The sequence below is a fragment of the Phascolarctos cinereus genome, unplaced genomic scaffold (genome assembly GCF_003287225.1).
Source record: "Phascolarctos cinereus isolate Bilbo 61053 unplaced genomic scaffold, phaCin_HiC Scaffold_726;HRSCAF=1367, whole genome shotgun sequence".
Lineage (NCBI taxonomy): Eukaryota > Metazoa > Chordata > Mammalia > Diprotodontia > Phascolarctidae > Phascolarctos > Phascolarctos cinereus.
Genome location: NW_027556098.1, coordinates 208913202 through 208937965, shown reverse-complemented (window position 1 = coordinate 208937965; position 24764 = coordinate 208913202). Strand labels below are relative to the sequence as shown.

The 24764-nt window shown below is 37.0% G+C and overlaps 1 protein-coding gene across 1 annotated transcript in view; it reads right to left on the bottom strand.

Moving 5' to 3' along the window:
* The window catches only part of CCDC141 (coiled-coil domain containing 141), a 272693-nt gene that overhangs the window by 15554 nt on the left and 232375 nt on the right, over positions 1 to 24764 (bottom strand). Inside the window, 2 exon segments of the mRNA XM_078146957.1 lie at positions 19174 to 19346; positions 21602 to 22464. Of these exon segments, the coding sequence (XP_078003083.1) occupies positions 19174 to 19346; positions 21602 to 22464 (1036 nt within the window).

The following is a 24764-nucleotide window of genomic DNA, read 5'->3' as shown; positions in this document are numbered from 1 at the left end:
AAGTACACGTCAGAGAACAAAAGAAAACTTGAAGCAAAGAAAAGCAGGGTAGCTTTGAAAATAACTTGTAGTATTTATTACAAAATTTTTCAAAGAAAAGTTAACTGTGAAATGGAAATTCATGCTTTTCTATTGAATCCTCTTTTTTGTTGTGCTATGCATATGGAAATGTTCTTTTTTTGTCTTTTGGTATTTAAGTTCAGAATAAATAAAATATATAAAAAAGAAATTCATATTGGGAGATACAATTTAACATATTTGTTAAATATATTCACAGAGGAAAACAGATGAGTGAGTGACAGGCCCTGTATTTGTGTCTATGTGTGGCACAGAATCCAGAGCATTGTGGACCTTGTGTATTATAATAATTATAGAGATTGGAGGAGGGGACTTGGTTGTTTTAATAAGTTTATAGAAATTGGTCCACTCTACAAAATGAAAAATATTTTGTACTAGAAATTCAGGATGGGACTTTGTCACTTCCCACTCCTCACTCCTCCCCACCAGGCTTGATTCAGGCCATCTTTTTATAGCCTTCTGTGTGAAAATAATCCCATACGTCTGCCATTTTGATGGTACAATGATATGTTCCACAGGAAAATTTGACATTTGAAGACTTCCAAGGGGAGAGAATTAACTTTTTCTAAAAGTAAGTTGTTCTACTCTTGGATATCTCCAAGTCTTTCTGGACAGCAGGCAGAAATGAACTCTTGGCAATTTTCCCCATTGCTGCTGGTTCGGTTCTCTGGGGCCAAACAGAGTCTGTCAAATCCTTCCTCCACATAACATGTCCCTGAGAGACTGGGACATGGAACAGGAAAAGTACTGGTTTTACCTTCTGAAGAGAGATTACAAATCCCAGGTATATTACCTGTGACTTTGGGCAAGTCACTTTTCCTCTCTGGACATCCATTTTCTTATCTGTAAAAGGACAATTGGGCTAGATGACCACTAAGATCCCTTTCAGCTTAAAATCTATAATTCTTTATAATTTAAATTGGATGAATTGTCTCAAATCTGAAAAAAAAATAGAATTTGAAATGTTAAGAGACCAGAATTCTCTGCTGGCTGTAGAGGTTTTGAAAATTTTACTCTCTGGTCCAGGTAAAAAAAATGAAAATCAGTAAAGAAAATGTTGAATCCTGTAGTTATGATTTCTTTGGCGCAGGGTGCTCCCAGTGTGGAGAATCTGTTTACTGATGTAGGTTGCTACCTGCTCTGTAGTTTATTTTCTTAGAAAGTTTCCTATGGGCAGTAATGGAGAAACTGATTTGCCCAGGGTCAAGGACTTGAACCCAAATCTTCCTGAGCAAGCTGTCTATTCACTCACTAACCCATATTTCCTCTCACTGCCTCCACCTACCCCAAATTACCTACTTTTGTTGGTGGTGGGTAGATGGGATGAGGTGGGGAGAGTCTTGGTGTTGGTAATATTTCATTCAGACTTGATTTTAGCTTGGGAAATAAATGAAAGCTATTTCCACTTGTAATTATTCTGAGTTCAAATGGGAGGGAAATCTTTTGAAAAGCTGGCTTTAAGCCCCATTTGTCTCCCAGAATGAGAGGCTAAAACCAAGCACTAAATTAAAACAAAAAACCCTTCTAGAAAGAGCAGTTTAATATACACATACACTATTTAGAGAGAAGCAAAGGAGAATTTCAAAAGTGATGATCACAGACAAAAAGATTTCATGTTATTTCATTTTAATAAAGGTTGAAATAGAAAAGTGCCTAGAAATATACTGAACTTTTCCTAGAACAGGTGTTGGGGTGGGGGGGTGGACAGGCATTATACCATCCTCATTAAAAGGGCAGGTAGCTTATGAGCTGGCCTCCAGTAAGACTATATCAATTCTTCCTGTACAAAATCGTTCATAATTCCATATTTCAGAATGTGCCAGCCACTTCTACCGTGACATCATATGTGTCTATTTTGTGACCCATGTCCCAACAATGCCAGGACAATAAATTTTAACCAAGGAGATACTTTCCAAGAGAATTCATGTTGCCATTCAAGTAGCATTTATTAAACACTTACTGTGTGCAGATTATATGGGCAAAAAAAATCTACTTTCCCTTACTACTCCCAAAGAAAGTATAAAAAGTTCTTGGTGGATTATTCTCTTCTGGGTTCTAGTCTTCCAAGAAGCCTGAGGCATGAGGGCTTTAAGGCTGAGAACTGAGGCCTTTGAGCCTAAGATTGTCTTACAGTGTGTTTGACCAATTCTTCAGCTACTTCATACTTGAGAGTCCTGTTCCTGTGCTTTCAAATTGATTTGTTTTTTGTTTCAATGACAAGAAGGGATTATAAGATAATAGATTTAAAGGCAATCTAGTGTAACCTACTCATTTTACAAAGAAGGAAATGGAGGTCCAGTGATGAAATACTTCACCTCTTCCAGAACATCCTTCATGGCACAGAAATTCTCATTTTATTTTCTTTCTTGTCACAAGTTACCTTGTGTGCTAAATTTTTATGTCCTTTTGAATAGTTTCCCCCAGTACCAGGTTTTGTGCATTGCCCTGTGAATAACAATACAGTTTCAATGAGTTTACCAAAGAATGATTTATCATTCATGGCAGAAGTTTGTGCAGAGGTCCATCTAGGAGTTGTCTGTATTCTCTGTCAAAGGGTTTGGGGAAATAGTTAATTTTAAGACTGTTGAATATACTAAATGTGTCATTACCAAGCTGAAAGAAATGAGAGAGTTTCACCCATGGTTCTAATTGATGGGAAGAACTACTTGAAGACAGTGGGTTAAAGAACACTGTTATCTTCCAATGCCTGATTATCAAAACTGGAGAGTTGGAAATACAATTTAATTTCAAGAAGTCTGCCTATTTATGTGTGAGTCTAAAGGACACATTAGAACCATTCTAATGAGTGGTTGTTTATGACACTACTATTGTATTTGTTGACTGCTTAAATCTATGATGGAGCCCTAGCATGGCATGGTGTACAGAGTGCTAAACCTGAGTCAGATAGACCTTGGGAAGGAGGGCCAGATTCTGCCTTTGACACAACTGTGTGACCATGGGCAACTCACTTAACCTTTCTGAGCCTCAGGAAACTCTTTCAACATTAGATCACAAGGACTATAGCATTAGAGCCAGAGGGAACTTTACAGATTATCTAGGCCAATCCTCTCATTTTTATATATGGGGAAACTGAGGCAAAGATAGGTTGAATGATTTGTCCAAGAGCACACAAGTGGTAAGTAGCAGAAGCAGAATTTGACCCCAGGTCCTTCGACTCCAAATCCATTCTCCAGAATTCGCCATGTGGGTCTGGAGTAAGGAAGGCTCGAGCTCAAATCCAGCCTCAGATATTTACTATGTATATGACCTTGGGCAAGCCTCTTAACCTCTGTCTGCCTCAGTTCCCTCAGTTGTAAAATGGGAATAATAACAGCACCACTCACAGGGTTATTGTGAAGATCAAATGAGATAATTGTAAAGCACAGTGCCTGATACATAGTAGGTGCTTAATAAATGCCTGTTTTCTTCCTTCCTGTAAAAGATGAATTTGGTAATGCCAAAAACTTGTTACTGGGGACAAGTAATCTGCCTAGATGGAGAGAGTTCCCATGCCAGTGACATCATAGACCACGGATGCAAATTGTGACATTTTGGTAAAATATATAATGCTTTAACCTGTGTTTTTATGATAACTTATCATTTCAATTATGGCTATAAAAAAGAAAAACAAAGACGAGAATAGGATACTTGCAGAGTAATCAGTGTTTAATCATCTTAATGAACATTATATAAAGAGCTGCATTAAATTCTCAGAAAGAAACATGACATCTCCTCCTCCCTGCCCTATTCTTCTCCCCAGAGGGAGAAAAGGTCATTTATATCTTCATTAAAAACTAGGTAGAAAAAGCCAGTGTTTGTCCAATAAAATACTAGTTATGGCCAACCTAAGTGTCCTCTTCTACAGAAGTGTAGTCAAGGCCACTAATCTCACCCCTCCTCTTCCTAAAATGGTGGTTCAGTAGGAAGACTGGAGTTCCCTATTTCATTAAGAAGGCCAGTTTTGTCTACACCACACAAAATGAAGTGACAACCTGACAGTTATTTGGTCTGGCAAATGCTCAGTGTATTCATCCAGATCAGACAATTCAAAAACCAAATCAAAATTTCGTTTTTTACTTGAATCACCCAGTTTGTCTCAAATTAACCACTCAAATGTCATTATCAAATTAATATTTGTACTGTGTAGGTTAGTGTAATGTAGCAATGATTATTACATGATTGACAAAGCCTCTGTGGGCTTCCTAGTTGAGAGCTAGAGAAACAGAGATTAATAATAATTAGTTAATAATAATTAATCACAGGTTGACAAGTGAGGGGGATGGCATTTTATTCCAAAAATTTCAGTGAAGCTGAGGTCCCCTTTTGTCATTATGGAGGTACAGTGATGCTGGGGAAAGCATATTGATTCTGGTGTCAGAGAAGATGGGTTCACAATCTGCCCCTTCACTATCTGAGTGACCTTGAGCAAGTCATTTGACCTCTGAATCTCCTCTCTCTTTACTATCCTGCAATTCTCCCCTTCTTTCTATTCTGTAATCCTACACTTTTTTGTTCTTTTTTCTCTCTAATCAGTACTTTTCGGTCTTTTGCTGAAACCAGCATGGATCAATGGAGAAAGCTCTGGAGATCAAATTCTGTCCTTATCACTTACTACTCATATAGGCAACCTCTCTGAGCCTCAGTTTCTTGAAAAGAGGGGACCAGACCTCTGAAGTCCTTTTCCACTCTCGAGTTATGATCCTATGACCTTCACTTAACCACCCACTCATATAAGGGTAGTGTCTAGAAACACATCTTACAAACTTAGTAGTCTAGAGGTAATTAAAATACCAAACTGAAATGTTAACTGCTAGGTGATGCAGTAGATAGATATCTGGGCTTAGAATCAGGAAGATCTGAGTTCAAATCTGACTTCAGACACTTACTAGTTGTGCGACCCTGGGCAAGTCACTGTTTGCCTCCGTTCCCTCATCTATAAAATGAGCTAGAGAAGGAAATGGCAAATCACTTCAGCATCTTTGCCAAGAAAACCTCAAAGGAGGTCATAAAGAGTCAGACATGACTGAACAACAAAGCTGAAGTGCTAATCCGTCCCTTTATTCCCTCTGACATACACTGTCTAGGGACCTTGGGGGAATCACTTAACCTCTCAGTGCCCTTGGCAATTCTCTGAAGCTCTAAGTTGTAGAGAGGATATCTATAAGGAGAGAAATTTCTTTACTTTGGGATTTTCTATGTCAATCGAATGAAAGATCTAGTCTGAAAAATAATAATAGACGTGCTAAATTAAAACTCCTATTCAACAAATTTTTTAATCATCTACTGTGTGCTTGGAGCAGGAAGACATATAATTTTTATGAGAAATATCTCCAGCTTCATGAAGGAAGGCACTAGCATTAATGCTAAAACCTTCTTACAGGTGGGATTTTAAATGAAACTTGAAGACTGGGAAGGTCTAGCCATAGACCATCCTTTAAAAATCAGACTGGCTAAATTCATAAAGACTCATGACTTCACCTCCCTGGCTTCAGGGTTGGACCTCCCAGATCCAGAACTATGATCTTATGAGCCTATGGTGACCACAAGTTTGGCTGCCTTGTCATGAATTGGCCTTGGTCACAGCAATCTGCTAAGGAATGGAGCAGGGTCTATTCCGCCTTAGTGAAGTTTAAACTCACACAGAGAGAAGTGTGAATTTTTTAAACATTGAAATAAGAACATGAGTGTATAGAATCCACGGGGCTGCAGGGGAAACATGCTCCTCACCTCCTGTCAAAGAGGTGATGGACTTAAAATGCAGATTGAGACATACATTTGTGAACATCATCAATGTGGGACTTTGTTTTGCTGGACTATAAGTATTTGCTGGACTATAAGTATTTTTATGCTTCAGTGGAAGGGGGTGGGGACAATGGGAGGAAGAGATGATAAATGTGTACAAAAATACATAATGAAAAAGAATATGTATATATATATATATATTCATGTTACTGTATGCATATGCATGTTAGTGTATGTTCTCTTAGAATAAGATGAAGAAGAAAGGGAAAGTAGAAGTGAAAATAAGTAATTAAGTGAATCAGTAGAAAGAATGCAAATTTGGCCATCAGAATACATAATTTGCCATTTGTACTTTCAAACCAATAAACAAACACAAATCATCCTTGTTTCTTGAGAGCAGCTTACTTATCAAATATTTAGAAAGGGCTAGAATCATGCTATCTTTATGAATCCAGAAATCCACATGAAATAACCAATTAAAATTAACTGATGTTTCTAATTGACATTCATAGTGTTTTACCAAAAAAATTATTATTTTTTTCTCACTGTCTAATTTTTAAGAACATAAAAGGAAGATTTTGTAGACATCACTGTATTCTTGTCTATTCTTGGGCTAACGCATGCGTTACCCTGTCCCTGAGTCCTTTGCCCTTTCTTCACACCAGGATGGTGGGGGCAGCAATTGTCCTTATGGTGTTATTATTGCTCCTTTTTCATAGCTGTCATGTGTGTGCATTAGAGCCAATTTCGTTTCAAGCCCAGTGGATTTCCTCAGCACAATTTGGTTAGTCTGAATACTTCTCCTGTACATGAATATGGCTAAATTACTTATGGAATACCTAATCAATTACTGCTCACTAACTGAAATGACCACAGTTATCTCCCCCTTTCTGTCCAGAGCTCCTGTTCAAACAAATGGCGTGATGAGAAAGGATAGGAGAAATTAGTTCAATAACCAGAAAGAGATCCCTTTTTATGGAGAAGGTATGTACCACAGTGAGCAGCCAGTACATTAGGCTTTAGAAAAGCAATTGTAGTTTGCTTTGATGACCCTGGCCTTCTATGGAATTTGCCACTACTTCTGCCATGGGGCATTAAGTAGGAGCATGACCTCTATCAAACATCAACCATTATAATGATTTTTCCAATTTTTCCTCTTGAATTGAAACCATTAAGGACATTTGCAAAGTAATATTCATACAAGAATAAGCATACTCTAGCTGCAAAGGGATGAATAAGATGACTGGAGCAAATTTATTATTTTTATGGGAAAATAAAATTTAATGGCAAGCTTGGAAGAACTCTAAATTGTATTTGAATCTATTCCCTGCTAGCTCCTTCCCACTATCTCTAAATACACTCATGGATTCCCTATCTTTAAATAAAAACAAAAACAGTCACCTTTTCTTCAATCCTGGCATCTCCTAAATTATCATTCTATTTTTCCTCTTCCCTTCACTGCTAAACTTTCAGAAAAATTTAGAAAGTTTAGAAAAAACTAGAAGATAGTCTACACTCTCTGTCTCTACTTTCTAGTACTCATTTAATATCTAACCTCTCTGCAATCTATCTACTGCTCTCCACCACCCTGTAAAACCTGTCCTTCCCAAGGTTGTCAGTAACCTCCTAACTGCCAAATCCAACGATCTTTTCAGTCCCCATCTTCCTTGTCACAGTTCCTCTGGCACTTACTAGTTGTATAATTCTGGATAAATCACTTACGAACAATGAGCCTCAATTTCTCACCTGTAAAATAGTTTTATAAGATACCCCCTATTTCCACAATGTTGGTATTTTGATTAAATGAGCAAAAATTGTAACTCTTAAAACACCACATAAATAGAAGCTATCATTACCTCATATGATACATATTTGTCTTGCTTCCATTTTTAGACTGTAAGCACCTTGAGGACAGGGACAAGGTTGTTTGTTCATACCTTGTCATCAGTGCCTAGCCCAGAAGTTTGTACATAGTAAGTTCTTGGTAAACTCACATTGAATCAGTAGAAAGGTTGCAAATTTGGCCATCAGAGTATATGATTTGCCCTTTGTACTTTCAAACCAATAAACAAGCACAAATCATTCTTGTTTCTAGAGAGTAGCTTACTTGACAAATATTTAGAAAGGGCTAGACATCATGTTATCTTTATGGATCCAGAAAGCTACATGAAATAACCAATTAAAATTAACTGATGATTTCTACCTAAGTGACTGACGTTCACAGCATTTCACCACCGCCCACCCCTCCTCCAACAGCTCAAATTTCTTTTGAGAAGGATTTGAATAGCCTTCTATTAAGCCTTGGTATTTGTTTGTTTCCATCTTAATGAGTTCTTTCCCTCACAATGGAAAAGCTCTTTCATGTGTACTCGTTTATAATGAGCTACCTTAAGGAAAGTAATTGGGCACATAGGTAAGAACTTAAGGAGAGTGAGGATTCCTTTCTGCAAGGAAAGTTATTCATGGCCCAGCACAAATGGCAAGCAACTTATTCATAAGACTGATTATTTTATATTATGCTATATGTGTATATGCGTACATGCCACCCCCACCCCAGCCTCCACATACTTGCCAAAGAGATTTTCTTAAAGTGTAAGTCTTACTATGCTTTCTGTGGCACCCTTTCCCAACTCCCCTACTCAATGAACTCCAATACCTCCTAATTACCTGCATGATCCAATCCAAAGCACTCTGTTTGGCATTTAAGGCTCGTCAACACCTGACTCCTTCCCATCTTTGGAGCCTTCTCACAGTATTGACTCCAAGCACTCCAGTAGCCTACCTACTATTCCTCACATATAACACTCCATCCCCCATTTCTGTGGCTCTGGCTGTCGGCTTTGCTCTCCCTCCTCATACCTGCCTCTTGACATCACTGGTTTCTTTCAAGACTCAGCTCATATGCCACCTACTGCAGGAGACGTCCCTGGTCTCCCCAGTCCCTGAGCCTTCCCCTCTAAGTTTACATACAGAGCCACTGTGTAGGGAGCTATTTATTAATGTGTTGGCTGCAACCATTACTATGTATGGTCCTAGAAAGCAGGGTAGGTTTTGGTGCTTTTGCGTGTATTTGTATTCCCAGGATTTAGCTCACTACCTGGCAAATAATGCATGTTTGTGAATTGACTGTAGTCTATATGTGTGTACATGTATGGGATATATGTGTGTGTGTGTGTTTACAAATATATGGATACCGTATATGTGTTTGTGTACATATAGATGGGCATATGTGTGGGTGGTCTATATTTATACATGTGCATGTGGATAGTTAAGTAGATGGATAGATAGATGCACATCTGTATAGATGTAGCTATGCACACACATATTTTAGTCTAACTATATATGCATATATAAAAATCTACATATAGTGTATATATACCTATATAACTATATATACAAACACACCAACATATGTGTATTTATGTGTATGTGTGTGTGTATACACATACCCATAGATAGATACATAGATATTTATCTATAGCTATTTATCTATACATATATACACACATATAAACACATCAGTATATGTCCTTAAAATCTTATATAAGTAGTCACACAGATTCTTTGTAAAAGTTTTAAATTTTATATTTGCATGGCATCACATCATGATATATTCTTAACTTGCACAACAATCATATGGCCAGTGCCAGTTTCCAGTATTTTAGGTGTCATCTAAAACTACTCACTTCTGTAGTTCTGGGTCAGAGGTTAACTTTCCCTACAACTCACTGGGGTTTTTATACACCAGATGTTCTGGGCAGAGCAAGAAAAGGTCTTGTCTAGAGGAGTATTCCTCAGACTTTTCTTTAGCTTGCAGACCTCATGCCAATATTCTGTGACATCTGTGCTGGAGATCAAAGATTCCAAAAGGAATTTCCATGGATTGCTGAGCCTCAAATGTACAAATTCTCCTTCCTTTTATTTTCTTAAACTTGTTCAGATGCAAGAATGAATTTGACTTTTGAGTGTTCTACTTGTGAATCCAATTTAAAATCCAGGAAAGGACCTTTGCCATACCCCCGCTGATGACATTTATTAAAAAGCTTTTTGGTGAAGGCAAATTCAACACAAGCAAATGTGGGCACATCAGTTTTCTTTTGTTTTAATCCTACATACAGGTCAAATGCCAGCCTTATACTGAGTAAGTGAATGTTGCTAGCAAGTTACCAAAATTGACAGTTAAAAACACATACAATGAAATGGAAAGAAGCATGTTTAATTTAAAGTGCAGGCGCTGTTAATTTCATTGAGACACACATGGATAAAGAAAATGTGGGTGCCAAAGTGCCTGCTCATATTTTATCTTTTAATTAAAAAACAGACCAGGATATTTACCTGTATAAGACCAACTATTTCTCTAAAGTTGAATGAGCCAGAGTTATTTTGGCCTCCGAGTTTGCCCAAGTAATCACAGAAATATATTAGCAACATGAGCACAGTACTAGCTGGAAGGAAAGTGCTCACCAATGGGAGGTAAATTAATTCTTCCAGGGCAGCAAAGCATCATTTGATAAATTGTCCCTTCTTGGATTATATTTTGGAAACATAAGAGGACTTAATTTTTTCCCCCTAAAATTATTTAATTATTTAAGCAAGATTTCTTTTAGAGAAACTTGTATTTGCTGTGATGTTTAATTTTTCTTTGGCATTCTTGTGATTATGACAATTCAGTAGCAAATGCCCATATTGCACTCTATAAAAAGGCAGCTAGGTGACACAGTGGACAGAGGACAGGCCTGGATAAGGAAGACTCATCTTCCTGAGTTCAAATCTGGCCTCAGAAACTTCCTAGTTGTGCAATTCCGGGCAAATCACTTAACCCTGTTTGCCTCAGTTTCTTCATCTGTAAAATGAACTGGAGAAGAAAATGGCAAACCACTCCGGTATCTTTGCCAAGAAAACCCCAAGTGGGGTCATGAAGAGTCGGACGTGACTGAACAACAACTCTATAAAAAAAGATCCCTTTCTTTGTTGTGTTTTACTCTCACGTGTAGTTATTGTCAAAACTGGATTATCCATCATAGGAATCTAGCTGCAAGAGAAACTAAGTGTAAGGAACTGCAACTAGATAGTACGTAGTCATGATGTCTAGGAACCATTCTCTCAGAATAGCGAGAAGGAGAGAAATCAGAATTTATCCTTTCCAGCTTTACCTCTTATTACTCCTTGGAGTACTCCTTGAAATATCCCTCTACTTAAGTACCCAATCTTCTTTAGCAGCTCTCAAGTGGGTCAGTTTATCATTTATTGAAAATATGGAAGCCACCTCACATAAGCTGTTTAATATAGCCTAATCTTCACTCCAACTTGTCACTGTCAATTCAACAAACATTTATTAAGGCCCTACTGTACAGGAGGCAGAATTGCCTTTGACAAGTTGTAGACTTTCCTTGCTTCTCCCTAAAATAGTGGTTCATAAAAAAAAAAAGCAATATTTTTCTGGTAATTTTATATAACTAAAATCACGCTACAGTTTCTGAATAATTAAAAATGAGGATAGACCAAAGGGCATTGATAATTCACATGACCAGCCTGAAACACATTATGAGCAGGAAATTATGATAAAAAAATAAGGATTTATGTCAGGAGATGTATGAATGATAAAAAAAAATAGGCTGGTCATGTGGAGAGAGCAAGGAGTCATCGCTGGCTAACCTGTGTATTCTATTAATATCCTTCATTGGAAGGCCATTGGCACATTGGTGGCAAACTTAGGGGAGACCATGAATGGAAATATCAGGATGGACAGATATAAGATGATGGCACATAACCTTTATCAAAGAGGAAATACCAGTATCATTGAGATTACAGATCCTTTTGAATATCTGAAAGTATGTGTAAGGCATTGTTCCTGGCACAAGGACACAAAGTTTTTTTGTTTCTTTGTTAATGACATGGTCCTTTATGTTCTACTGAGGTGGGGTGATAGTGGTATGGGAGTGGGTGATAATATATGATGGAGCATAACAAGACCAAACAATATAAACCATATGCTTTAGAAAAAGCTGAGGGTGGAAGAAGACACTTTAAGTTAATGGGGATCAGGGAAGACTACATATAAGAAGTAGCACTTCAGCTGATCCCTGAAGGAAAATAAGGTTTGTGAAAGGCAGAGAGAAGAAAAAAGCATCCAGGGTATGAGAATGATGTACACAGGGGTAGGAGATGTCCTGTCAGCCATAGGGAATAATCTGGTTTGGTTGTGTTTTGAGTTTTCCAAAGAAATATACAAGGAGGGGAGATTTATGTAATTATACTCTATTGCTCTGCAAGAATTAATTCAGGAAGGTTGGAGTTGGAATCAGATCTGGAAGGCTAATTTTGTTCAAGAGGCAATAGAGTTCCTGAAGCTTTTTTTTTTTTAACGTTGGCATGACACGGTCAGATTAATGATTTAAGAAGATTATTTTGGCAGTGGTGTGAAGGATGGATTAGGGGTGGGGGAAGGAAGGGAATGTAGAGACTGAATACAGGAAGGACAATTTGAAGTCCTACAAAATAGATAAGGCAGGATGTAATGAGGCCTGAACTGTGGTGATAGGTAATGTTAGTGGAGAGAAGAGAATGGATGCAAGAGATGTTCTGAAGGCAGGACTGAAAGGATTTGCCAATTGGCTAAATATAAGGGGTGAAAGAAAGGAAGCAATAAATATAAAAGGATCATAGAATTAGAGCTGAGAGGATCTAAGATACCATCAAATCCAACTCCTCTATGCCTTCCCCAGGTCACCATTTTCCTACTTCAAGTCATATTCAATAATTTTTCTTACTTTCCAGTTCACTAAATGCTTATTGTACTGAATTGAATATTAATGGATATATGATCTACAAAAGACCATTTTTTTTTCCTGGGTAATGACAATGGTGATCTCAAATAAGGAGAGAAGACCTGATTTCTAGGTAACTATTTTCTTCTATCATCAAATACCGATTTTTTTTACCTTTTCTATTATAAGAGTTTGGAAAAATTTCAAAATATTGTTATGATGGATGAGAGGGACAAAAAAGTGAAGAATATTAAGATCTAATACTTTCATTGTGTTAAATATTTTGTTTAATGCTTCTCTGATATAATAAGAATCATAAGTCACATTTAAATATACTTTCAGTTTTACAGAGCACTTCACAAATATTAGCTCACTTGACCTAAAGTAATAAGAAAAAAAATTTAAATCCTATTTTTACATTAGTAATGATAAAAAAATCCATTATTTCAACAAAAAGGGAAAGGAGAGAAAAAATACACAAAGTATCTTGACTTTATCAAACAATATGGGCTAGAGATATGGGGAAGACTAACTCATATTTTCATCTTTCTGATTTTTTACCAGTCAGATATTTCCCATACATGTGTCAGAGGGTCATAGATCTTGAGCAGTACAAGACTTCAGAGGCCATCTATTCCAATCCTCTCATGTTATAGATGAGAAAACTGAGGCCCGGAGATGTTAAATGACTTGCCCAAGTGATTTGCCGCAAACAACAGTCAGAGGTGGAATGTGAACCCAGGTCATCTGACTCCATAGCCACAACAGCACATTGCTAGGTTTGTGCCACAAGCCTTTATTAGCCGTGCTACCTTACTCCGGGGATGCTTTTTGAACACGGACCAGAACGAGCAGCCCCCACATGCAGAGAGTTGGGAAAAGGCCAAATTTGCAGCTTTGTATGTTTTGTTTTGTTTTGTTTTTTCAGGTTGGATTCATATATAGCTGATTAAATTCCAATCTCATCTCATGTGATGAAAGCAGAGAAAATGAATTGTTATTGAATTAGGCAGGACACAGCTTCACTTCGTGAATGTAAATCTGGAGGCTGTCTGATGTGGCTATGCACTCTGCTGATTACAAATGGGAAACAGGTTGTTACGCCTTGCATTGGCAGGAGCTATCCCAAAGCACGTTGGGAGATAATCTGTTTTGTTTCAACTCACTTATTTGGTCCTGCAAGGTTGAAAATACTGACTGTGAATATGACAGAAATATAAAAAAGCAAAGATGACAATTTTCTAAGAAAGAATGCTCATAAGTAAAAAAAAAAAAAAACCAAGGAGGGCAGAAAACCTAACAGAATGTTACCACCTTTCCTTCCATGATTTGGAATTCAAATAATCCAAGTTCTAAAATTTTATATCACTGCAAAGCATAATTGCAGTATGTTTTTTTTAATGGTTTGAGTGTCCCCAGAATTTTTAAATTCTCTAAATAGATGTTAATATCTAATATGTAGTTATCACTGTAGAGAACTAAAAAACAAACAAACAAAAACCCCAAAACATTGAGTCTGGAGTGGCAATCTGGTTCCTGGTCATCAGGAGTAGAGCACATGGATGTAGGTAAATTTTCAAGAGAGCCTTCTCCAGTCACCTTTGTGATATTTCTGGGAACCTAGCAAAATGGAATATATAGAGTGTCTGTTCCTGAAAACCTAATCTTAGGGTGGAAAAAAAAACTTTGTGTAAGAGAATGCAATAGTAATACCATCTTGCCACTTAGTAAGTAGGCTTCTTGAGATTAGAATTGTAATCATTTCACAAATTAGAGCTGTTGCCTTGGTTCTCAGCTAAGAATTTTAGGGCAGTTCATGTAGTATTAAACAAATGTTTAAAAAAACCCTATTAGATAGCAGCAGCCCAAAATATTCCCCTTTAAGCAAGTAGAAGTGTCCCCTGTTTCTTCTACATAAAGGTACACATTCTTTTGTCCTTCTATGTTATTACAGAACAGAGAAATGAAAGACTCTTTAGAGATAACCCAATTCCCAACCTCCTCATTTTATGGATAAAGAATTTGAGGTCTGAAGATAGAGTGACTTGTCCAAAGTAGAGGTACACTTTGAACCCAGATCTTCTGACTTCCAATCTTATACCCTTTCCTTTAGGCCACAAATATATCCTGAAATGCCATTTCTTCCCCCTTTTCCCTTGTGGGCTTCCCTTTTCATTTTGACCTAATCTTACTAATGTAAATATGGGGTGTGTGCGTGTGTGTGCGTGTGTGTGTGTGTGTGTGTGTGTGTGTGTGTGTGTGTGTGTGTGTGTAAGAGGGCTACAACCATAGTAGTAGTCCTTGCTACAGACTACATGGCTGTAGGATGGCATGGAGACTTTTGCCATCCAAGCAGCTCTAATGGCTGGTGTGAAAATCTTCCTACCTCCCATTCAATATGCATATGTGCGGTAGTGAACCCTGACACCTCTTGCTTCCCTTTCGTAGTCTATGTATGTATTTTATAAATACTTTTATCTAAAAGCCAGCTGTTGTTATTGACTACAGGAAAGAACAATTAGCACATTAATGATTCATCTTGTTCATACCTTCAACAGGCTGGGTGGTTTTTTCTTTTAACCAACAATTTGAGTCTGAGTCATGATTATGGACTATTTGTGACCATTATTAAATCAAACTATGATGGAATCAGAGGAATTAGAACCAGATCAGATATTGTCTAGATCAAATCACCTCATTTTTTACAGATGAAGAACATGAATCCCACAGAGGATAAGTAATTTGTCCAAGGTCACATAGGTAGTGACTAGTAGATCTGGGATTTGAATCCATGTACTCTGAGACCAAATCCAAGGCTTTGGCTACAATACAGCTTCTCGTAAGACTTGCATTTTATTCCAGAGACTCAAGCCTAGTTATCAAACTTCAGAATTGGAAAGGGCTTTGGAGGCCCTCTCATCCAGCCCACATAGGAGTCCCCTCTACAACATAACTAACAAATAAATCATCAAGTTTTTGCTTGAATGACCCCAGAAAAAGGGTGGGGGAGTCTCCTGAAGCCCCCCATTCCACTTTAGCTCTAGCTATTAGGATATTTTTGATTGATTTGAGCCTGACTTAAATCAAATCTAAACTTTAATGCAGAAAAATCTTTGATCAAGAGAGTCACTAAGACAAAAATAAAACAGCTTTCAGCATTAGAATTTAAATAAAAGGCTCATTGATAGATTTGTCAGTTTTTCTTTCCCGTTTTCCTATTAATTAATATCTTTTTTATATTAATTAGTACTTAAATTAGAAGCAGTTAGGTATTGGAGTGGTTGGAGCACTGGACCTGGTGTCAGGAGGGACTAGGTTCAAATCTGGCCTCAGACATTTACTGGCTAAATGACTCTGGGCAAGTCACTTTGCTGTTATTTGCTTTAGTTTGCAAATCTGTAAAAAGAAGATTATAGTAACACCTGCCTCCAGGGATGTTGTGACATTCAAACGATATTTGATTAAACAATATCTGTCAAGTGCTTTGCAAGCCTTAAATTGCTTTATAAATGCTAACTCTTCTTAATCTCTAGCCTTAAGACTTATGTTGTAACTAAACTTTAATATCGTGTACTTTTTTTAATCAAAAAGTTTAGCTAATACATATACAATCTCTATATTTCTAAGTTGCTGGGTGTATATTTACGTAACAACTAAAGACTAACTATGAACTAATGGATCCAGTAGCAAATTAGTGAATTGTGCTTCAGATTATACTTTATTTCCCAAAGGTAATGGTTGGTTTATTTGACTTTTAACTTGATTTCTTCCCTTGGCAGAAAAAAACAATACTGACCTATAATTATTCTTTGGCATAAAAATCGAAGATTTCTGAAATTTAAACATGCTTATGGAAATAAAACTTTTGCTTTCATTTCTTAAGAATGGTGTTTAGGGAAAAAAGACTTTGCTAGACAAGTCCCTTGAGAAAGAGAAATGGAAATCCAAGTACAGTGAATGCATGTGCTAAGAATTCTTTGCTTACAGTGTTAGCTTGCTCAGAGACCAGTGAGCAGACCTGAATCTGGGGAAAGAATGGCACCACTAAAACAATAAACATTCCGTAGGATGCTGTCCATGGGTTTCTACTGTGTTTTGCCAACTTTCTATCTAAAATTTAAAGGAAGGAAAAAAAATGTCTAGAAGTCAAGAAATTATTTTTATTCTGCTGCATGTGCCAGACCTTTGGATGAAGCACAGGAACTTTTTAATGACAAGTTAAATATATTATTATTTAAATATGATAATTATTTATAGTCCCTAAGTGGCATGATTTGTTTTTTGCCTTTGTCAAAATTAATAATGAATTATTCTTTTAGTTAAAAATTTTTCTTTGACATAAGATTATGCTTATAATATTTAGCTGATCTTTTAAAAAATGAAATCAATAAGATACTCCTTTTCCTGAATTGGTGATTAGACTATGACTCTTCTTGAAAAAGATCAAGAAAATTCTTCATGATTTTTTAGAAGAAAAGAATGGACATTATCTGAGCCCGTGACTCATTTTTTTCCCTACCATATGCACTGTGAACCCCCATGAGTTTTTCCTTAAGACTCTATCTCGATTTTAGAAAAGCATGGAAAGATGTGCAAGAGATAATGAAAAATGAAATGAGCAGAACCAAGGGCAAAACTGTTCTAAGAACAATTTTGAATGACTAAGTAATTTTGAGCATTATAACTACTCAAATCAACTATGAAGGACCTATGAAGGAAGGTGCTATCCATATCCAGAGAAAGAACCAATAAATAGAAGTATGCATAATATAGTTTTACAAAAGATACATATTTGTGTCTGTTAGTAGCCTTCTCTGAGGTGGGGTAGTGAGGGAGGGAGGGAGAATAAAATAAAAACAAAAAGTACACAGTAGAGAACAAAAGAAAACTTAGAAGGAAGCACAGAAAAGCAGGGTATCTTTGAAAATGACGCGTAATATTTATTGCATATTTTTTAAAAAAGTAAACTGTGAAATGGAAATCTATGATTTTTGCATTGAATCTTCTTCTTATGTTGTGCTGTGTACATGGAAATGTTCTTTTTTGTCTTTTTGTATTTAACTTCAAAATGAACAAAAAATTTTTTTAAAGATTGTATCTCTTTGAAAACGGTTTAGAGTTCAGAATTTAAAAAAATGCATTTAAGCTCCAATTTAGGAAATATCATTGGTCCTTTTTAGTGGGAATTGTCTGAAGTCCTATATAGACTCACAGATTTATAGCTAGAAGGAGCCTCAGAGAATATCTAGTACAATCCATCTAATTTTACAGATGAGGAAATGAAGCTCAGAGAAGTTGCAAACGATCACATAGGTAGGTAGTGTGCATCGGAGGCTAGATTTGAACCCAGGATCTCTGACTTCAGAGTCAACACATTTATTATTCTACCACACTGCACATAAAGTATCTTTCTCTTTAATTAAATATGTCAGAATAAATAAGGCATTTAAATGAGAGGTGTGGTCAGAGATATGGTGGACAAGACACAGATGAGTATAACAGCAGATTTCACAGCCACAAACATTTCACAAATAGCATAATTATCTCTAGCACTGACACACTGCCTTTTGTTTCCCACATCCTTATAAGACACTAAATGAAATTTCTCAGCTCCCCTGAGAGGTAGATAATAAGACCCATTTTACAAATGAGAAGCTGAGACATTAGGAGGCTAAGTGTGTTCCCAAATGCTGTAGAAGTTGATCAACAGCAGAGCCAAGATCAACATGCGGGAAATTCTGGCTCTGTGTTGTGTCCTTGGTCCTTTCATTGCTAATACAGTGATTTAAAAGCACATCTTGTGTTTCATCTTGTAGTGCTGACTTAAGCTCCAAACCATATTTTAATTTTGTGGGATACCTATACACCAAGTAGATACTTAGGTCTCATGGAATCAGATCAAACACAGTAAAAGGAATTTATAATCTGTTTGTAATAACTCTTAGATTATTGAGTAACACAGCACATGTTAAAAACAAATAAAGGATATTTTGATCAAGATCAAGAAATAAGCATTGACAGAAGTGTGACAATGAAAATGACATGGACTACTGATTTCTGGTACTACACCCTAAAAAATGTTGATAATTGTACACAATAAATAAGCGATCAAAAATAAGTTGGATTTCAAACTTCATACACATCCATATGTTGATCTGAGTTTTCCACCTGTGTGCACCTAAGTCCCTCTGGGAGGGTAATAAATGTGCTATAATTTGACTTTATTACATCAAAAACATCTCTTTCTAGAGCACAAGATATATCTCTGTTTGTTGCAAATAATTTACCAAGTTCATCAAATCAACATTGAAAACAACAAAGGAAAAATAAATCATCTCATGTAGCAATGGCATTAACCAAACAAGTAATATGTCCAAAGTGAAGGAGGAGAAGCAGACGGGGGCCCTTGGTGGGGGAGGTGTGGCAGAGGAACACAGATTTGCTGTCCTTTCAGCTTGTGACAATGGCATCCAGTGGGGTCACTACTCTAGTTACTATGTGAGTAGCCAATATATTAGTGAGACGCTAAGATAGATGACACACAGCGTTATCCAGTCTATTCTCGTGATTGGTGGCCCGATGTTACCTGTCACGTAGAGGATGGCACTGGAAGAGAGAGTGCCGCTAGTGTTTTGGGCCCGAGCAACATAGAGGCCTGCATCTGTCTCACACACCTTCTGAATGAACACTGTGTGCTTTGTCTCCTTGTGTAAAACCTTTAAATGCCCATCTGCTGTCAATCTCTGGCCCTTCTTGTACCTGAAGCAGAGAGTCAGTTTTTCAAGTCAGAACTTTGTTTTGTTTCTTAATCAACACAGTTTTCAAAGTTGTAACACCCTGTGTAATTCTACACAAGACTTCTATGATAATTCCTTACTAATAGACCCAACTTTATGACTCTAAATCCCAACTCAGTTTTTAATCAATACATATAGGTATCTACTAATTAGGCTTTTCTGCATTATCATGGTCAAACTATAAATTCCACATTAGAAAATGTTATCTTTCAGAGGTAGTTATTACACAAATTAATTGTTGCTAACATCAGTTGCATTGTATTCATTGATCAGCTATAGTAAATATAGAAATGCATTTATGAAATTATAAAATATAGAATATGCATCTAGTGTAGCTGTCTTGCCAAAAGTTGTGAACAAAGATCAATTTTGTAATATCGTGTTTTATGTGGTCAAGGGGGCTGACTCCTGTCAAAGGAGTTACTGTTACATTCCATTAAGGAATTCCTCATTCTTCTATTAAGCAATGAAGTATTCTGTAATTTAGGTATTTGAAAATTCAAATTTTTGCATATTGAGTTTTCATAAAGTGAGCCCATATGTAAAGAGCTATTTCATTCAATTGTCTGTCAATTTGGAATTTGCCCATTTTAAAAATTCATAGTTCCTTCAATCCAATCAGTTGTTAATTTAATGACCTTGTTTTCAGATTTTAGTGGCAAAGATGATTTCCCCAGCAGTGTTGAGACCTTTTGAGATATGTATTATCCAAATTAATATTTTTATGGGGGTAACAAGTAAAAACTCAACCAAAATTTTTGGATTGAAGTAATATTTAATAAAAGTGAAAATTAAATATAAATGTTTTCCCCCATTCATCAAAATCAAATTCCTACTTAATCAAGGACATAGATATATCTATTCAAAAACCAAAAGATAATACTGCCAATGTAGGTGCCCCCTGCTTTTAATGTTCTGCAGAACAGACATTTTCTCACATGTATTTTAGGGGACTGGTAACCATACCCAGCCTCAAGTACCTTTGCATATATGTAGAAATCTTTCGTTAAAATTCAGACTATGCTAATATTATAATAAGTAAATAGCATTCTACTTATGTTAGTTCATGGTTTGTAAATAAATAAAAACATGATCTCTGCAAAGTCTGCAGAGTTATCATTGATTCTTTACCTTCAACCATTATGGAAGTCTGGTTGAAATCTAAAATTTTTCAAATATTCAGAAGCATCCTATCTTTTGAGAAAGTTATAACCTTTCTAACTGAGGACAGAAGGTACTATTACTACTAATACTACTACTACTAATAATAATAATAATAATAGGGTTTCAAAGACCCATATATTGTGTTTTAGTTTTCCTTACAAACGTTAAAAATGTTGAGAACTCCATATCAAAATCCTCTAGCAATGGTGTCAAATTTAAATAGAAACAGATCCCTAAGGACAGCATATTGATTTAGAAATCCACAAATTAACATTATTTAGGTCATATTGTACTTTTATTTATTTAGTTAAACATTTCCTGATTTTGTTTTAATCTGATTCTGCCTGTACTCCAGAGTTTTGTAGGTGGCTTGGGACCATGAATTTGACACCTCTGCTCTCATGTACCGATTTCATTGTTACTTTTCACATTTTTTTTTAATCCATCACCTGGATCATTTGTGAAACATTTTTATAATCCACATTTCAGATGGCAGAAACTATTTTAAGGAATCTTAATAATATAAAAACAAAATAAAAAAACCCAAAATATAACCAAGATTATGCAACATGTGTAATGTGTTGAATACAAGGCAGAAAGAAGGGAAATGAAGAGAAAGGGAGGAAAAAAATCTTTAAAGTTTAAATTTTTTTCTCCTTAAACAGCAGGTGTTAAATCAAGGCTTTCCCATGTTTGCAGAAGTAGACAGGTGTCAGGTTAAGGAAGAGAATTAGTCAAAACATAACATTTAGAAGGATGGGATATTATGCAGAAAAAATAAGAAAAAAGGAAAAAACCTGCCTTTTAATGCTTCTTGAATTATTATTTTAAATGGTGAGATTTCCCTGCCCCCCTCTCTCAATAAACTCATTATCAGCACTGTTATTTGAAAGAGTGTGTTTGGGATCTGGTGTGAGTTTGTATCATGCAGAACTGTGCAGGCGAGTGATAATCATCAAATCATTCTAAACCTTTGTTAGTGCCCACAGAACTACTGTTTTCAGTGACTTATAATTCATTTTGATTCACTGTTTTTCATTATAAGCTACCCACCAGGTCAATGTAGGCTCTGGAAATCCTGTTACTTCAACTTCCAAAGTCACTGGAGAACCTTCCATGACTGTGACATTAGACAGGAGCCTGGAGAAGTTAGGTGCCTGACCAGCGAGGCTGACCCGGCTGTTCTTTCCTGATGTACTCTTAATCTCTTCTTGGGTGACCTGGGAGCTTCTGCTGCTGTCTGACTGAAACAGGAGGCCTGGGAATGCATCAGGGTTAGCATGCAGCCTATCTTGGGTTTTAGTAAAGTTATTATTACCATGCAATTGTTCTTGGGTTTCGAGCATGCTTTTGTGAACTTCGTGGCACTGTTGCAAACATGTTTCATGCACTTTACTCATCATGCTCTCTGGAGGTTTAGCATGGATTTTTCTGATGGTGCTGCTTGTTTCCAGGAATTCCAGGGGAGTTAAAGGGGTATCAGCTTTGAACTTGGGGCAGTGTCCTGGGGAGAGAGGTATAGGCCTCTCATCTGGACTTGAAGCTTCTTCCCTCCAGCAATTGGAAATAAAAGTGGCAGGTGCTGAAGGACCAGGTTTGTAGGTCCCTCTCGGATCACTGGTATTGATCTTCATCTGTAAGTTGTAGGAGCTGATGTGCAGACTCTGAGGATTCTGCATGGGCAGCTCCTCAAACTCCACTTCAGATTGCAAGAGATTTGATTCAGGGCTCCCAGGAAGTGGAGGCAAGGAGATATCATCTGGGGAGGCACAATCAGATTCATCCCCTGAGGGCCCTTCTTCAGACAGGAGCAGAGCCTGTGGGGAATCCTCTTTGGCAGAAGATGATCCTTCCTGGAAAAACTGGTCCTCCTCTGCTCCTCTCTGAACCGAAATAGCTGCCACTGACTCTCGTTCCTGAGGAAAGAAGAGACAAATAAAACCATAGATTTTTCATGAACCTTTTCCCCAGATTCAAACCAGCTAGAATAAAACTCAATTGCCAGAGAAAGAGCAACTTGAGAAAGCTAAAAGCTTGAAGAAATTTTTAATCTCATTAGGAAAAGGCTTCATAATAAGTGATTTCTTCGACTGTTTAAATCCTCCCTCTATGGAAATACTAATTTGATCCAAAGTGGATCAGTGTCTTTTCAAGTGAAAGTATTCCATTAAATGGAAGAGAGGAAAGATATTTAGGCTGAGGGTCAGTGGACTTGAGGGCAGTTTAGGTGGTACAGTGGATGGGTGGGCAGGGGGAGGGGAAGAGGGCTGAAGTCAAGAAGACTCATCTCCCTAAGTTCAAATCTGGCCTCAGATATTTACTAGCTCTATAACGCTGGGCAAGTCACTTAACCCTGTTTGCCTCAGTTTCCTCATCTGTAAAATAGGCTGGAAAAGGAAGTAGCAAGCCATTCAAGTCTCTTTGCCAAGAAAGCCACAAATGGGGTCATGAAGAGTTGGGCATGACTGAAACTAACTGAACAAGTGTCCAGCTCTTCATGAACTCATTTTTAGTCATGTTATGAAAGAAAAAACAGACCAAAAAAAAAAACCCCATGCAAACACAGAAAGTGAAAAATACTATGTTTTGAAATGCATTCAAACTCCTTCAGTTCTTTCTCTTGTGAAAATTGATTTTCAGAGCTTCCTCCCCAGACAGTCTCTTGCTCTAAAATTTTTCACGAGGACATTTTGAGATTGCGTTGAGTCTTATCTTGGTTAAACTCCAACCCAGGCCTGAATAGGTTTAATCTGCTCAGGCTTGGGTGGAGACAGATTCTTCTGCCTAGAAGGCCCAAGACTGGGAGTGGTCTGGTATGGTGGTGGGGTGGTGGTCTGATAGAACTGGTATTTCTTCTGTCTGGAGTTAGAATGATGGCAGTACGATATTAGCTCCTGTTGAAAAGATATTATACTAGGATTAAGTGACCTTAGTCACATACTCAAAGACCTTCATTTTAATATAGCTCACCTCCTAGTGTGTTGACCAATCAGAGTTGATTGGCACCCTTTGGGAACACCTACTCTTCAAAAGGTATATAATCCTGTATTCCCAAATCCCAAATCGATCCAGTTCTGGACTGGCCCCTTTCAGGGGGCTCAATTCTAGACTGTAACTCTCATGCAATATATGTCACCAGCTTGTGAGAGAAATTAAAACATGGACACACAACCTAAATTGTTTGTATTTCTTAGAACAAACTGTTTTGGGGTTAATGCTCCAGATATGGATAGCGTTTTTCATCATTAGTCCTTTGGAATTGTCTTAGATCATTGCATGGCTGAGAATAGCTAAGTCATTCATACTTGATCATTGTACAGTATTGCTATTACTGTGTATAATGTTCTGCTCATTTCACTTGGTATCAGTTCATGTTAAGTCTTTTCAGGTTTTTCTGAAATCCACCTGCTCATCATTTTTTGTAGTACAATAGTAATCCATTACGTTCATATCACACAACTTGTTCAGTCATTCCCCAACTGATGGGCATCCTCTCAATTTCCAATTCTTGGCCACCATAAAAAGAACTTCCATACTTTCTTTTTTTTGTACAAAAAAGTCCTTTTCCATTTAAAAAAATCTCTTTGGAATACAGACCTGGTAGTGGTATTGCTGGATCAAAGGCTGTGCACAGTTTGATAGCCCTTTGGGCATAGTTCCAAATTGTTCTCCAGAATGGTTGGATCAGTTTACAACTCCACCAACAGTGCATTAGTCTCATACCCTTTTTTAGCCTTCCTTTGCCTACTACATTATCAGGCATTTGACTTTTGTTTTACCATTTGTCTCAAGTGTGAGAATGTTTTGTGTCATCGATTGGATTCTAAATTTCCTCTGAGGAAGGGGCCTTGCCTTCCAAATTTTGGCAATCCCAGGGCATCTACTTAAAGGTTCAACATGCACTTCAAACATATTTTTTAAATTAATGAATGTTCAGCATGAGAATTGAGTTTAAAATAGAACAATGCCCTCTTGTCTTATACCATAGGAATTTTTTTTATTCCTTAAAAAAAAGAGGGAATAGATTATATAAACCCAAGTACAAAGGAAGATAAAATAGTTTCCTTCCACACCCTGACTGAGTTTAAATTCAGGGCCTCAAAGTCACAACTCAGCTATGTTCTTCTTACTTTATGCTACTGATAAAATAAACAGCCTGTGTAGGGAAGGTCCCTACATAGGGATGGGACCGACTTGGGCACTCTCCTGCTGGCTA